The sequence below is a fragment of the Orbicella faveolata genome, unplaced genomic scaffold (assembly GCF_042242905.1).
Source record: "Orbicella faveolata isolate gen_17 unplaced genomic scaffold, um_ofav_v1 contig_12, whole genome shotgun sequence".
Taxonomy (NCBI): Eukaryota; Metazoa; Cnidaria; class Anthozoa; order Scleractinia; family Merulinidae; genus Orbicella; species Orbicella faveolata.
In genome coordinates, this window is record NW_028301539.1 from 4,975,948 (window position 1) to 4,990,457 (window position 14,510).

Genomic DNA, 14,510 nt, shown 5'->3' on the forward strand with positions numbered 1-14,510 from the left:
AGACTGGCTTCTTTCATCCTTCGTTCAGCTGTAGGCGTAACGAATTTACTCTTAACAAAGAATTTAGTTGCCGATCTGCAAGAGAGTTTATCTTAAGATATCTTATCCTTCTCAGAACGTTTTTTCCAAAGGTTCAGGAATCGAAAGTACTGCTTTTTCACTGGATATCCCTTTGGCTTAGGCGGTTATTAATAACGATCGATCTCTTTCTTGCATGGAAGAAAAGCATGAAACTTAATATGGGAGGACAGATACCACGCCAAGCAAACAGCCGAGAATGATTAATATTGCGTTTTGATTAGAAGAGGCAACTCGTCGCCCTGAAAAGTAATCAAAAGAGTTTACGTTAGCTCTAACAGAAGAAAGCATTGTGCGTATGTATTTTCTTTTTAATCACTATAAACTTTTATTACGTTTTAGCCAGTACCTGGCATTGTTAACCCTGAGAGACCATGACTCTCTTCCCTTTCTGCTCGGTGAGAGACAAAAGGAACAAACTGGATCCCTCTCGTCTCTCACCGAGCAGAAAGAGAAGGGAAACTATCTCGCAGGTTAGGCCTTGTTGCAACTGATGAAAAAGATTACGTAAGAGTCCACCTTCAGTTGTTGGTGCTTTTGTGTTTTCTGTTTTGTCTCTTGCTGTTACCATGATAGTTTTCACAGTGCTCTTAAGCTTGAGAACTTGAGAACCTATAAACAATATCCAGCAAGGAGACAAATAAAGATATGAACCCATCTCGCTCCTCATTACTCCTCATGCTAGTCCAACAAAAGCCGATTAACTCGGGCCCAGCCATTCTTGTACCCATATTCCATTTCGCATCTTTTAGCAGGCAGTGCCTTGGCACAAGAAACGGGAGTAGTATGGGGACGAGAATGGAGCCCAGGACTCGGTCAGTCCGGCGCACTCAACCTCGCTAGCGCTTTCAGAACGGTAAGACGTAATAAGCATGCCCGAGTTTAGATGCGCGATCCGCAACAAGCTCCAAGTTTGAAAATATGGCGGGAATTTCGTCGGTCGTGTAAACGAAACATGTTACGAACTTTACACGCTTTCCCAATCTTCTCGGCAAGCAGCAACATTTTATCGTCACTAATGGTAGGCTGGTGTATTGTTTTCGTGGGAAGTCAATTTTTTGGGACAAAATTAGCCTAACCTTTATTTCCGCGCGGTATACAAGACATTTCTGGACGAAGACACATTTCTTTTCCACAAATACTCTTTACGTACATACTGCATCGACATAACGAGCACACCACTGAATATTTAAACAAGACAGCCCCACAGCAGGCAGGGGAAGCATAGTTTTTTAAACAGTGAAATGCAGAAAAAAACAATCATGATTTCTCATCCTCGGAGACACAGAGGCAGTTAGTTGTGGTGGAGTAAATAAATTCTGCAAATTTGAAGCGCAGAAAGTTACAAGTAAGGCGGAAAAAGTGCCTTGCTTGTAACTTTCGACGCCTCAATTTTTGGCGGATATAATTACTCCCACCTCAACTGACTGCCCCTGGGTCTCCGAGGATGTGCCTCCCCAAGTATAAAAAAAATCAACCGAGCGTCATCCTCGTGTGCCTTATTACAGGTCGCCGCTCTTTCCAACCATTGCAGCTTGCATTATTACCTGAGCCCGCAAGTAGGGCTAAAGATGGGCAGAAAGCTGCGCAGTACGTTTCTCCACTCTGAAGTTAGCTCTTCTAAGGCTTTCTCAAACAAACGATGTTGTACTACACTGCTTCAGGAACTTCGCGCAGTGCGCATACAGCACACATACAGTACCCACACATACTAACCGATATCTCGCAAAATCAGAGCTTGAGAATGACAAGTCTATAGGTCATTAGGGCCTGACATCTCGTACAATACACAACAGACGTTCTCCATCCTGCTGGTGAAATTTGTCAATCTTAGAAACAAAGCCATAGCCTGCAAATCAGCGTCCGCAGTTACTCGGCTCGCGTATAAGCCGTCATGGTAATTCTCGTAAGTCCTGAAGAGTGTTCTATCCGTATGTCCTGACGCGACTTTCTCCATGACTGCCTCGAATGGTATTTTGAAGGTGATCTATGAGAAGCGTGTCAAGGACGACATTGCGTTGGCCTCCGGTAAAAGTCTCCAACAGATGGTTACGTTGTCACCTTCTGAGGCGTATGTCACGGGGGGCACGAATAAGCATAAAATCCAGCTGAAGACACAGGAAACAAAGTGATAAAAATGGTTTCGCTGATGCACGCTTCTTGAACTGTCAAGCGTTTGAACAGAATAGACTTTAAATGTAGAAGGAAAGGCTAATCTTTCCACTTTCGTTTCTCCAAGTACCCCTTCCAATTTGCTATTTCTATCGCAAAATTTTACACAGTACTGCTAAATTGCTTAACGGTTTTTCCCGGATAACCCTACACGCTGTAAAAACATTGCAATAAGAATATTTAGGCTTTTCCCGCCCAGACTGAATATTCTTTTGAACATTCCTATAAAACATTTCTCGCAAAGAAAGGATGTACACATCATCGGCTTAGACATTCCTTCTCCAGCCTGTGTAGCTGACGGCATTTCACAATTAAGCGATCGCGAATGCCGTGCATGTTTTAGAGGCGAAGCCTGTAACTTGATAGCTGAAGCAAAGTTCCCATGCAGTCGTCGTAACGTATGCGACTCCGCTCTTGACTAAGCTGGCGAAATCGAAGGGCACCTCACTTGCGACTGAAATCTCCCCATGCGCGCGCAAAAGCTCACCGGGGGAGGAGTCTCATAATTAAAGGACGGGGGTGGTCATCGCATCTTTAAGGGGTTAAAAAACGGTTCTAAAGGTCCACAGCGGGAGCTTTTGCGATACCTTTGAGGTTATTGAGCCGAAAAAAATTTGGCAGTGAAAAAACTTTCAAGCCACGCCCACAAACAGGACCTTGGTACCTCTTAGGGGTTCATTGGAACATTTCCGACGAGCAACCCGTCTTGTGAACCCGTCCTCTCTCTCCTTTGCCTCCCTTGTTTGGAGAGAGAGAGCCTGAGATCGAGGTTGGCGCGCTATGCCTTGTTTCTCTAGCCCCTATTATAGCCGACGAGATTGGAAAATCAGCTTAGTTTGAGATTGTCAGTTTAATTACACTTGCTTGTGAATACGTCGTTCAAGACAATGCCGAAGGCAATTCCAAGAAAAATCTGCTTTTCCATTATTGTCCGGGCTTTTTAATCTCTTCAGACTCTTTACAATTGTGACCTCGCAGGCAAAACTTTCTCTCGAAATGGGGCTAGAAAAAAAAACTCATACAACTAACCAAATAGAGAAATTCAGTTTATTTTAGGGGAGTCAAAATTGTATCATGTTGTTGCAACACAGGGTCAACAAAGGTGAACTGTTAGTGAATTGTTTTTCAAAGAACCCGGTATTTTATTGGAGATTTATTCCAAACTAATCTATAGTATTTTGCATCTTGTTAATAGTGTTATTTTACTTAACAAATCAAAGCTTATATTTGCAAGCTGTATTTGAATCAACTGTCAAAAATTATGTAAAAATGGTTGTACACACAACTTGATGGGAGCTGAGTAAGACGTTGAAAGTCTTTCAGTCAAGTAATATGTAGTTTTAGTCTGAGGATGATACACGGCGGCTCGAGAATGTTAACTTCGCAGAAGGGTATTCTTGCATGCTTCAGCAAGATGGCGGATCGCTGAAAAAATGTATAAAGCTCAGTGCTCCTCGGCTCGATTCAAGGGATCGACTTACGTCATCGTCGGAAAACGCAAAAATCAACAAACTCAGCTAACACCAGCGAGAGCAAAAACTGTCACGTCTCGTCCTGCGAGGCAGAAAAAGGTCTAGTACAAACGAGCGTAATAAATTTCTATTGTTCAGACGATCTGTTCTGTAAAACTCAGAGGTAAATAATCAAATGCAGGTTTTCCTTTTTTCGTTTTTCTGTCTAAATGCATTAGCCCTTTTTTAAGTTCCAGAGATGTATTTTGTCGTGTCATTTACATTTATAACTAAATATTTCTACACTAAGTGTACATCTCTTTACATGTTACTACGGATATAAAAATTCGCGGAACGAAAGTTTTCAGTCTCCCAAAATCCTTCTAGTAAAGACCTGAATTTCCTAGAGTTGAGATACGGCGCGTAAGGCATTTTAAATGAAAAACGCATTACGATAACAACAACAACAACAAATTCACCTACACCAGCGAGAGTAAAGACGTTAATGTCCTCTTCTAGCCCTGTCAAGCTTTTTTTCCTTTTGTTCGTTCCGCAAAGCGTTCTGGTCACTCGCGGAGTTTATTCTGGTAAAAAATCCGAAATGTGCCACAAATCAAGAGTTTTCATTAGGTTTCTCCCGTAGCTCTCTGACACATCCAGACTAGGATATTCAATAGGGAGCTTAAGCAACGACCACGACGACCCCGAGGACGACGCTTAGTAAAAAATTAACTTATATTTAACAAGAGAAATTCGCGATTGTCTAGATCTGTTCAGTACGCCAGTGGCTCTAAAAACGTGCTTAAGCTAAATATGCAACGACGGCGTTCAGTTCCAAATGGATATACGAAAAATTAGCCGTCGTCGTCCACGTTTCGTAGACGACGAAGAACTCGGTCATTTCATGTTGTTGTTTTGCAGAGGACAGCAAAGAAATGTACAAAGATTTACAACGCACGTGCACAGCTATTGTTTTTCTCATTGAACCTTTTGATCGGTGACGTTCTCGTTGCCGTCGTCGTCGTGGTTTGCTTAAGCTCCCTGTTTAACATATAGTGATATGCTGCGGCATCAGGCTGAGTGAAAATGTCAATTTATTCAAATATCACATGTTTAATTTTAAGGCAACATGGACTCCAAACATGAAATACTAGTTCTGAAGTCGGTCCTGGTTCAAGAAATGAGAGCCTGCGGATTCCATTGGTTTCTGAAAAAAGCCTGTTTCCGTAGGAACGGAGTATTGTGATTGGTAAAAATGACAGATCCCATTGTTGTGGCAAAAAAAACAGCTAGTGTTGCATTGATGCCGATCAAGCACTGTGAGGGAACTGCGAATGTCGATTGATATGACCTAACCTTGGCGTAAAATGCCAGCAAATTGCGCAAAGAAAGGAAAATATATAGCTCATCCGGTATTATACAGCTCCGCAATAAATGATGATCGAAATGAGGTCACCTTTGTCTAATATGGAGTAGCTCTTTTCATTAAAAACAATAAGCAATAATAGCCAAAGCTTCTTTAACTTAAAATAATGATTCTGAAAGTTAACCCGGGCAGTTAAACTTTCAAAAAAAGTCCATTCTCCGGACTTCACTGATGCCCCCAGCAGAATAGTTATTTAAAAACTGCTTACTAACCCTGTAAGACAATGTTGGCAGATATAAGCCAATTTTAAAATCTTCCCGTGACTTGAATTGACCTTTTGAGAGTCTCCTTTGCAACATGTACGTCACCTATGCATGACGGGTGAATTAAGTAAGTTTTAATTTTGACTCGATTCAGTTTATGGACGTTTTTCTTAGTCTTTTAGGCGGGAAAGAAACTTAGATCGACAAGGCCCAAATTTAATTTTGACATCGACGTGTATATATTCCAAAATCATTCACGAGACTTGAATGTAAATACTGTCAAACCTGTATAGCCAACACACTCGGGCATTGCTCTACCATTTCTTATTTTTCGTTAATTCATACATGCTATATGGGGGAATTTGGCAATAAAAAGCGAAATCCAAGACAGCGTCCACACTACGCCGGAGATTGAGCCTTCCGTCCACACTAATCCGTCACGAAAACGGAACTTTTCGAGACTGAACGAATTTGAAAACGCTGGCTTTTCGTTTTCGTGTGGACGGAAACACCTGGGGACACTCCTAGAAAAATTGGGTAGCTTCTCATAACCCCTACCCTAGCTATGACCAAAATCTGCGATTCCCCTACCCTATTTATGAGCTGACAAAAATTCGATACCCCATTAATGACCGTTGCGGGATGTACAGAGTTGCGCTAAACATGATTTATGAAGGGCTTTTACTGATGGTCTTATCGATAATAATGAAAAGGTAGCTTCTAAAAAACATACACAATTCAAGACTGGAGTGGAAATATGCTCAAAATGTCCAAAATCGATACCCTATTTAAGACCAAAACGGCTGAAAACCCATACTCTTGGGGGCTGCACATATATATGTAGCTGATAGAAGGGAGTATCCCATGGGAGAAAAACATTTTGAAAGTGGAACGTTTCGAACGATGACGTTACGATACTCATGTGCCGTTGATTGTTGTGTATTTAAATTCCTCCGGCGTAGTGTGGACGGAAAATGTTTGATGCGTTTTCAGATCGGAGTGAAACCATCGTTTTCAAATTCCTCCGGTGTAGTGTGGAACGGGCCTTACAGACCCAGCTCAGAATATATTTTGGAGCACTTTTGAACAGATTTGTTTACGCATCCAAGAGAAAGATTCATTTAGGTTCAAGATTTAATTCCATGCAAATGACTTCAAAATTCACTCCTCTGTAGGACACATGCAAAACAATATTTTGTAATTTACAGGGTCGCAGTATGCTTTTTTTTTTTTTTTTCGAAAAATGCTTCAAACTCCTTACAGAATATTTACTTTGGACTTACTGTTCTGTTACTGTTCTTAAAAAGCCATTACACCAACATGATAACTTTCACATAGCTTTAACTAACTTATAATGCCTTTAATTAAAAGTGCCGTAAAAAGATGGTCTGAATTATAAGCCTTGCGGTTTCTTCGCCTCCTCTGTGTCTCTTCTCAACTTTTCTTCATTAATTTATTGACAGCGGAAACCCATTAACCGGTCAATAGTGGGCTACAAAAATCTGGCTGTATAATTAAGGGGTTCTTTAAATAAGGAAATGATTGATTGAGCTTTTGTTTGAGCCAGAATAAAATGGCCATAACTTTTAATGGGGTGGCCGTAACGGGGGGTGGGGGGGGGGGGGGTTCGGGGTGGCCGTAAGGTGGGGTTTCCTCTGGGAACGGGGTTCCACTATACCGGTAAGTCTTTTTTTTTACTTTACATGCGTAGCAAATATAATAAATAGAAGAATGTATAACATTCGAAAGAGCCTAATGTGACTATAACTTGTGCACATGGCGAAAAGCGATCAGCGGATTGTATCTCTGTGCCAGGCCAATCTTACAAAGCTTCAAACATGAGAAATGTCCAAACACTCTACCAGGTAGCAATATCTTTACACTTTTTTCACTAGAGGTTCTTTTGGCTTAGCTGGTAATGGCTCTCTCTTTCTTGCGTGGCAAAAAAGCATGAAGCCTATTATAGCGAGGACAGATACCACTCCAAGCAAACAGCCGAGGATAATTATTATTATTATTGTGTTTTGATTAGAAGAGGCAACGCGTCGTCCTGAAAGAAATTAAAAGAATTCACATTAACTTTACTAGAAGGAAACATTTTAGGTATTTTTTCCATTACACCATTTTTCTTTTATAATATCCAGGTTGAAATTTGTAAAATCTTAAGAAATATTTCAAGAATAAACCCAAGGCTGAGATTTTGAAAAGAATAACTTTGTGTGCTGAAAATTTGTAAGTACGTATAAAACTCTTCCTTTCTTTAAGCGGCGAAACTAGCCAACCAAAAACAGCATTAGCCATATGTTCGATGTTTATGTAAGACTATACTATGTCAGGCTATATTGCCAGCAGTCTGGCTCCAAAAATTAGCTGAACGTCATCAACACAGTCTTAAACAGAAATGAGATACGCTTTTTTTTTCTAAATAAGAATATTCACAAGAATATATTCTTATAAAAAAAAAGAGTGTACTGTAGTCACTTCCAGTTCAAATGCTTTGGCCGAGTACCTGGCCTTATGCAACTGATCGATGAAAAAGATTGTGTAAGAAATCTCACCTTTAGTTGGAGGTGCTTTTGCTTCTGTTCTGTTTGTTATTGCCACTGTGGTAGTTTCCACTGTGGTCTTGGGGGGTTGCAAACCTACAAACGATCGATGCCCAACAAGAGGATAAATTTTAAAAAATTATGATGAATAATTATTTAGTATGAAAAAGTGAAGTCATCTCGAGAAACAATTGGTCGATATTTTCTACTTATGCTAGCTTGACCCACACCAGCCGATGAACCCGGCCGACTATGAGGCCTGTGTGTTGAGCGAAGAATAGGGCCTAGCACTCGTCAATCCAACGCACTCAACGTCGTTCCCAGTGCTTTCTCGAACAAACTTCAAGAGAGGAGCCCTGGAAACGAAGTTGCACCGCAACGTCGCGCGCAGTGCCATACAACACATACTCACCTATATCTCGCAAAATCAGGGCTTCAGAATGACAAGTGCTGACGTCATCTTTGCCTAGTATCTCGTACTTTATACAGTAGATATTCTGCATTTTGCTGGTAAAATTTGTCAATCTTAGAAACAACTCCGAAGTCTGCAAATCAGCGTCCGCAGTTACTCGGTTCACGTACAAGCCGTCATGGAACACTTCGTAGAACTTGAAGAATGTTCCATCTCTGTTTACTGTCGCCACTTTCTCCATGACCGCTTCCACTGGTCTTTTCAAAGCCATCACTGAGAAGCGCAATATTTCGTTCTCCGGCAAGAGTTTCCAGCACATCGTTACGTTATCACCTTCTGAGGCATACGTGACGGGGGAACTAGGGCATGAGTAGGCATTAACTCCAGCTGAAGACACAAGGAAGAAAGGTTAAGTTGATGGGCTCCTCACCGTCAAACTCCCCACCCCCCCTGGGAAAGAGTATTCCCTTATACAGGCTATATAGGTATGAGCGGCCCCAAAGGGTATGGTTTTTTAACCGTTTTGGTCATAAATAGGGTATCGATTTAGCCATTTTGGTCTTAAATAGGGTATGGTTTTTGAACTCTAGTCTTGAATTGGGTATTTTTTTTAGAAGAAGCTACTTTTTCATCATTATCGATAAGACCATGAACAAAAGCCCAACAAAAATTATGTTTGGGGCTACTGTGTCAGCCGCAACGGTCATGAATAGGGTATCGAATTTTTGGTCTGGTCATAAATAGGGTAAGGAAAATCGCAGATTTTGGTCACAAATAGGGTAGGATATCGGGAAGCGGGCCGCACACCCCCACCAAGTTTTTCTGGGAGTAACCCTTCCCCCGGAATCTGACCTCGAGGTAATCGCAATTTTGGTCAGGTCATAAGTAAGGTAGGCAAAATCGCAGATTTTGGTCATAAATAGGGTAAGGATTTTGGGAAGTGGGCTGCACACCCCCATCCAATTTTCCTGGAGATACCCTGCCCCCCTCGCCCCCGTCCCCGGGCCGAACTGAATACCTTTATATGTGGAAAGGGATATCTTTTAAAACTTTCTACTTCCGTTATCTTGCACTTTGCTCTTTCTCTTTTTCTGTAACTTTAACTAAGATAAAGCAAACTTAGGAAATTGAAAGTGAGTGAACGTAATTTAAATTTCTATTTAGTTGGCAAATTGTAGTGGCAATGTTTGAGTAGTGCCAGTAGGGAAAATGAACTCTTGAATAAAACCAGGAAATCAGACTTTCATAGTCTCATGATAATACTAATAAAACCGCGTAAGAGCGTATATTGTCTATATTCAGCTGGTTGCCTTGCATTGTTTTCCAATTACGCGGGTGAAAACTCATGGAAACTGAAGACCTAGGATATTTGACTACCAAATGAAACCACAGCTATGATCAAGCACAGAAGTACCGGTGTACAAAGAGACGGCGATATTTTAACAGAACTATTTTCCAACACAATAAAATGAAATTCCCACTTCATCACTGGGAAAAAACTACTGTTGACTTTTCTTGAATCCTCCTTGTTCGCGCGACGCAAAAACTCGCGCGCTACGCTTTGTTTTTCTACAGCTCGCATAGCGGACGAGAGTGGGAACTTCCAGTTCGAGATTGCACGTGTAATTACACTCACTTGTGAATACGTCTTTCAAGACAATGCCGAAGACAATTCGCAGAAAGATCTGCTTTTCCATTCTTGTCCGGGCTTGTGTGCGGAAGTTATTCTCTGAAAACAAAAAGAAGCAAAAACAGGTGAGATCATATCAATTTTAAGCATTTACAGTAATGAATTTGTCACTTGGGCATAAGATGGAAGTTTTTAGTAATTTTTATGACTGGCGGCCACTAGTGGAAATATGGCAAAGTCGAATGTAATTGTTTGTCAAACAGAGCTATTTCTTTTTCATAATACAGCAAATACAGATTACCATAAACGAAGCTACGCTTTGATTTAATATTGCAGTTAACATTAATTCTCTTGACATTTTACCGATCAAGAATTTAAACCTTTTAACAGAATCAAAAATATATTGCCTTTGTGAACGAGGTACAATTTTGTCGTCATTACGTATATCACCGGTTAAACGTTTCCTCAAAAGGTTGAAGACTAGAAAATATGAATATCTATATAAAAAAGGAGCATAACATTTGTCATCAATTGCCACAATTAACTCGACTGCGTAACGTAAGTACACTGTTTGATTCGAAACATTTCATTGAAAAAGCTTGTAACTCATGTACCTCAGTCAAGAGACGGACAGACTGAAGGCCAGTTAGAAAATCGCATTATGAAAACTGGCCAACACAACTTCGTTCAGAAAGTGAGGACAGATTTAAGCCATAAAATCAAACTTCGCAAATCACGTTTGTTACAACTTCAGCAAAGTCGTTTTGATCGATTCTAATGGCTCCTTTTCGTTCGGCACACCAAAATGTTGCTGTCTTACTGATTGCAACCGTGGAGCAGTTAACAGGTAAACCCGAGGTTAACTGCTCTATTTAATTGTCTTCCGTCTCAACATGAATTCTCCTCCCTCCAATTAGATAACACCGGGTAAATTCTGCCACGCGTACATTTGACAACATGCAAGATCAGTTCCTCAAGCTCACTCGGGTATAAATTCACGAGTTACAATGTTCTTTCACTGGCGCCTTAGGCTCCTGAAATAAACAATTTAGAATAACTGTACTTTCTTCACTTTTGTTTATCTGCATTTTCGGCAAGAAACACTCTTTCTTTTTGGCCGTGCAGGAAGTCTAGCTAGGTCGGTTTTACTCCAGACTTCATTAATTCAGTAGAGTTTGGTGTTTCTATCAAACAGCTATGATGAAAGGTTGCCAATTTTTTTGATGTCGATACGTGAGTTGTCCCATTAACCCACAGGCCCACAATTTGCACCAATGTTTTATGAATAGTTTTGATAATTAGACATTAGGCCTACTGTATGCGAATGGGGAAAGGACATTAAACGAAAAAAAAAAATTACAATTAAGAGTGAAATACGTCTTACTTTCGTCTCGAGATTTTGCGCACGTCTTCCGTGGTCCGTTTGAGGTGGCAAAAAAGAATTAGTTCAACAGGGTCCAAATTCCAAATTCCAAAGTGATGTATTCAAATTCGTTCACGAGACTCAAGTGTAAACACTGTCAAACCTGTATGAAGGGACACCCTCGGGGCAATTCTCTATATTTAGCTATTGTCTGTTTTTAACATAGGGCTGATTTGTCAGATACCACTGATTTTGATGTTGGATACTTCTGAAATTACTCTCCTAAACTATACTGATGTGTTTGCGCTCATTTGTTTTGTTTTACTAAGAGGAAAATTTATCAAAGTACGTATAAGATACAGTTACTTAGGTTAGACCACAAAGTTCTCGTGACCAAACTACGGAAATGCACGAGATGTGATAGATATGTAAGAATGTGACGGAGGTGAGATATCTCACTTACAGACGACCACATAAAGCTGAAAATTGAAAACAGAACGTTAGACGAAAAGTAACTACAAATTTCGCAATCGAAATTTTAGGACAAAAACGCTAGTTTGTCCCGGGTTCTTCATTGTGGAGATTGATCATCTGTGCCAGGTGGTTAACTCTTACAGTGACAACGGACAGAGGTTCTTCTTTCAATGATAACGAGCTTGACCGAGCCGGAATACTTCATCAATATCTCGGCCAGTCTTAAAGCTTGGTCAGATTTTTCCGTATCGGGCACGTTGGATAGTAGAATCTAATTACAAGGGTCCTTTAAGGTTGGTCTTCACTCCTACGTTGTGCATAAGCACGAGCCGCAACATAACACATGAATACATATTAGCGCCTTTGCAAGAGGAATTTCCTTACGAAACCGCAATTTAACAAACTCTTACTGCGTCTGCGCACGGCTTATGCTTGGGTGTTGAGAGCCGTCCTAAATTTAAATAATAGAGACGACCCATTTTAGCCAGCCACCTTCGAGGTTTTCAGGTCTACTAATATAAAAGGTGTCCAAGATATTATTTACAGTAAACAAGGGAATCACATATTTCTTGGGATCTTGGCTAATGTACGTTTAATAAATGGTGTCCGTTTAATTCAATGTCCCAATTTTGACTGTGAAACTAACTTGCAAATTTTCCATTCGTTAGTCTCTGAATTGGGAGAATCAATAATATCTATTTCAATCTCGTCTATAGGCAATCAGCAGGGGTCATAAAGGTGCGATAGATTGCCTTAATAGTGGACAGCTGTTTTTCTCAGCTTCGTTTCGTTTCCTTTGTTATTCTGTTCTTAAGGAAATCGATGGAAAAAAAAAAAATGTTCTCTTAGCTTGAAAACCAATTTCCACCCCGTTTCAATTTCCACCCCAGTTGCAAACTCCTGTCACGCAACGCTTAGCTACGAATTTTGACATGAAAAAACATTTCCTTCCCAAAACCGTTGAACGATTGCTTTCAATAATTTTTGCTTTAGGTGCGCCTTTTACAACGACAAAGAACAATTGCGAAGCGTATTTGCGCTTGAGATACGAACTCGTCAAATTTTGTGCCAAAAGTCATGGATGCGGACTGAGAAAACAACAAGTTTCAGCACCAAATGAGATGCACACTTATAAAAATTATTTTCTCGCTACATTCAAAACACGTTTAAGAGGTTTTTTCGTACATAAGAAAGCTTTAGACATCATTAGGTCACGAGCATAAGCTAATACTTACGGAACACAACTTAGTTTATCAGTTGCGTGGATTGTGGTAAAACATTCTCTGTTTTCCTAGCTTCGGGAAAAAAGTTAAATAATTACGAAAATGAAATGTAGGCGAGGTACAATAACGCCCTAAATAAAGAGTAAATTTATACTTACCTTGAACTGTGTTTGAAGTAAAAAGCTTTCAACTGTATTTGAGAACACGTCTAAGAACATATACAAACAGTTGGAAGGAAGTCACGTTATTTTTATGAGTCACATCTGTACAAAGTACAAAGGTTCATTAGAGTGGAGCAGTGTCCACTTGTTGTAATTCTGGACAAACTCCATGCTTTTGTCATGTCGTAAACGCGTGCAAAATCAAGGTAACGCAATCCTGACAACGACATCCAAGTCAAACAATAGCTTTTTGGAAATTTTTCAGAAATTGCCGCTTGCTTAAATTAACCATTCAAAAAAACAGTATTTGGACTATTGGACCAAAGACCAAGATAACCTTAACTAAAGTTCAATTTTGTCTTTGAAATTCAAAAACAAACGTATATAAAATATAAATGAAAAACATCGAAATACTGAAATAAAAAGTTGCAATGGGTTTAAAACTTGCCACTTCACCTCAATTCTTCAATTAAAAATGTAAATGAAACGGCATCCTTCACGGTGTTTTATGAATAACAATAAAATCACAAATAAACGTGACCGTGCCCGTCTGAGCCAAAAACAAGCCCCTTCATTAAAAATACCTTTTCGACACCTTGTCTCAAATGAGAGCGAAAAACAACAGACCCTTCGTATCAAGTCGAGGATAATAGTATTAAACTGCCCTAGTTTTACATATCCGTCAAATAGTAAATCAACAGTAAGCGATTCCATTTTATTAGTCACACACACACACAAAAAAAAAACAATGTCGTTTGGGTCAAGCGCGTGGATTTACGGGTCATCCAGAACGCACGAAGAAATTTATCAATAAGTGTCAATGCACATTAAATGAAATGAACTGTTGAAATTTCTTTCAAAGCTTTTTTTGAGGTAAACTTTCAACTTATAGCAGGCAAACTGTCAACGCTATTTGATCACGTGAAACTTTGTTTGGGCGTGAAGAGAAAGATTATGGACCACTAGACAGCAAAAGCCCTCACACGCCACAGGAAACCCATGTAATTTGTCACAAGAGAGCGCCAGTCTACGAAGAAAGCGAAAAAGCACGGAAAATTAATCCGCGCGCTTTGTTTTCCTGGATGAAGATGCGCTGTGAAAACAGTTGGCGTGGAATCTTTTGGCTCTGTCGCATTCTCTGAGCGGATTAGTATGGTCGTGAAAAGCTACTGACTTAACGGGGTCGAAGTACACTGTGGCCGAAAATAGATCAACTTTGATAAAATTCTTGCATCACCTGTCTGTACATTATGTAACGGTTACACCACACACCCTGACATACATGTCTCGTTTTCTCTTTAACCGCAAGCTATTAAACTTGATTTAACGGGATACTTCTTCGAGAAGAAGAGTGATTTTTGTTTTCTGCTT

The 14,510-nt window shown here is 40.1% G+C and overlaps 1 protein-coding gene across 3 annotated transcripts; it reads right to left on the minus strand.

Moving 5' to 3' along the window:
* Window positions 1-6,450: 6,450 nt before the first annotated feature.
* On the minus strand, window positions 6,451-13,233 carry LOC110063687 (uncharacterized). 3 transcript variants are annotated; one of them, XM_020770688.2, is made up of 6 exons: window positions 13,137-13,215; window positions 12,991-13,050; window positions 9,925-10,017; window positions 8,289-8,675; window positions 7,889-7,972; window positions 6,451-7,380 (listed from the first exon to the last, which is right to left on the minus strand). In XM_020770688.2, exons 3-6 carry the CDS (start codon window positions 9,983-9,985, stop codon window positions 7,208-7,210), a joined length of 705 nt encoding a protein of 234 aa, XP_020626347.2. In that variant the 5' UTR covers window positions 9,986-10,017; window positions 12,991-13,050; window positions 13,137-13,215; the 3' UTR covers window positions 6,451-7,207. The 3 variants fall into 3 exon arrangements, with proteins under 3 accessions (XP_020626347.2, XP_020626346.2, XP_020626348.2); XM_020770687.2 differs by lacking the exon at window positions 12,991-13,050 and having other exon boundaries at window positions 13,137-13,233; XM_020770689.2 differs by lacking the exons at window positions 12,991-13,050; window positions 13,137-13,215 and adding an exon at window positions 11,303-12,160.
* Window positions 13,234-14,510: the final 1,277 nt, after the last annotated feature.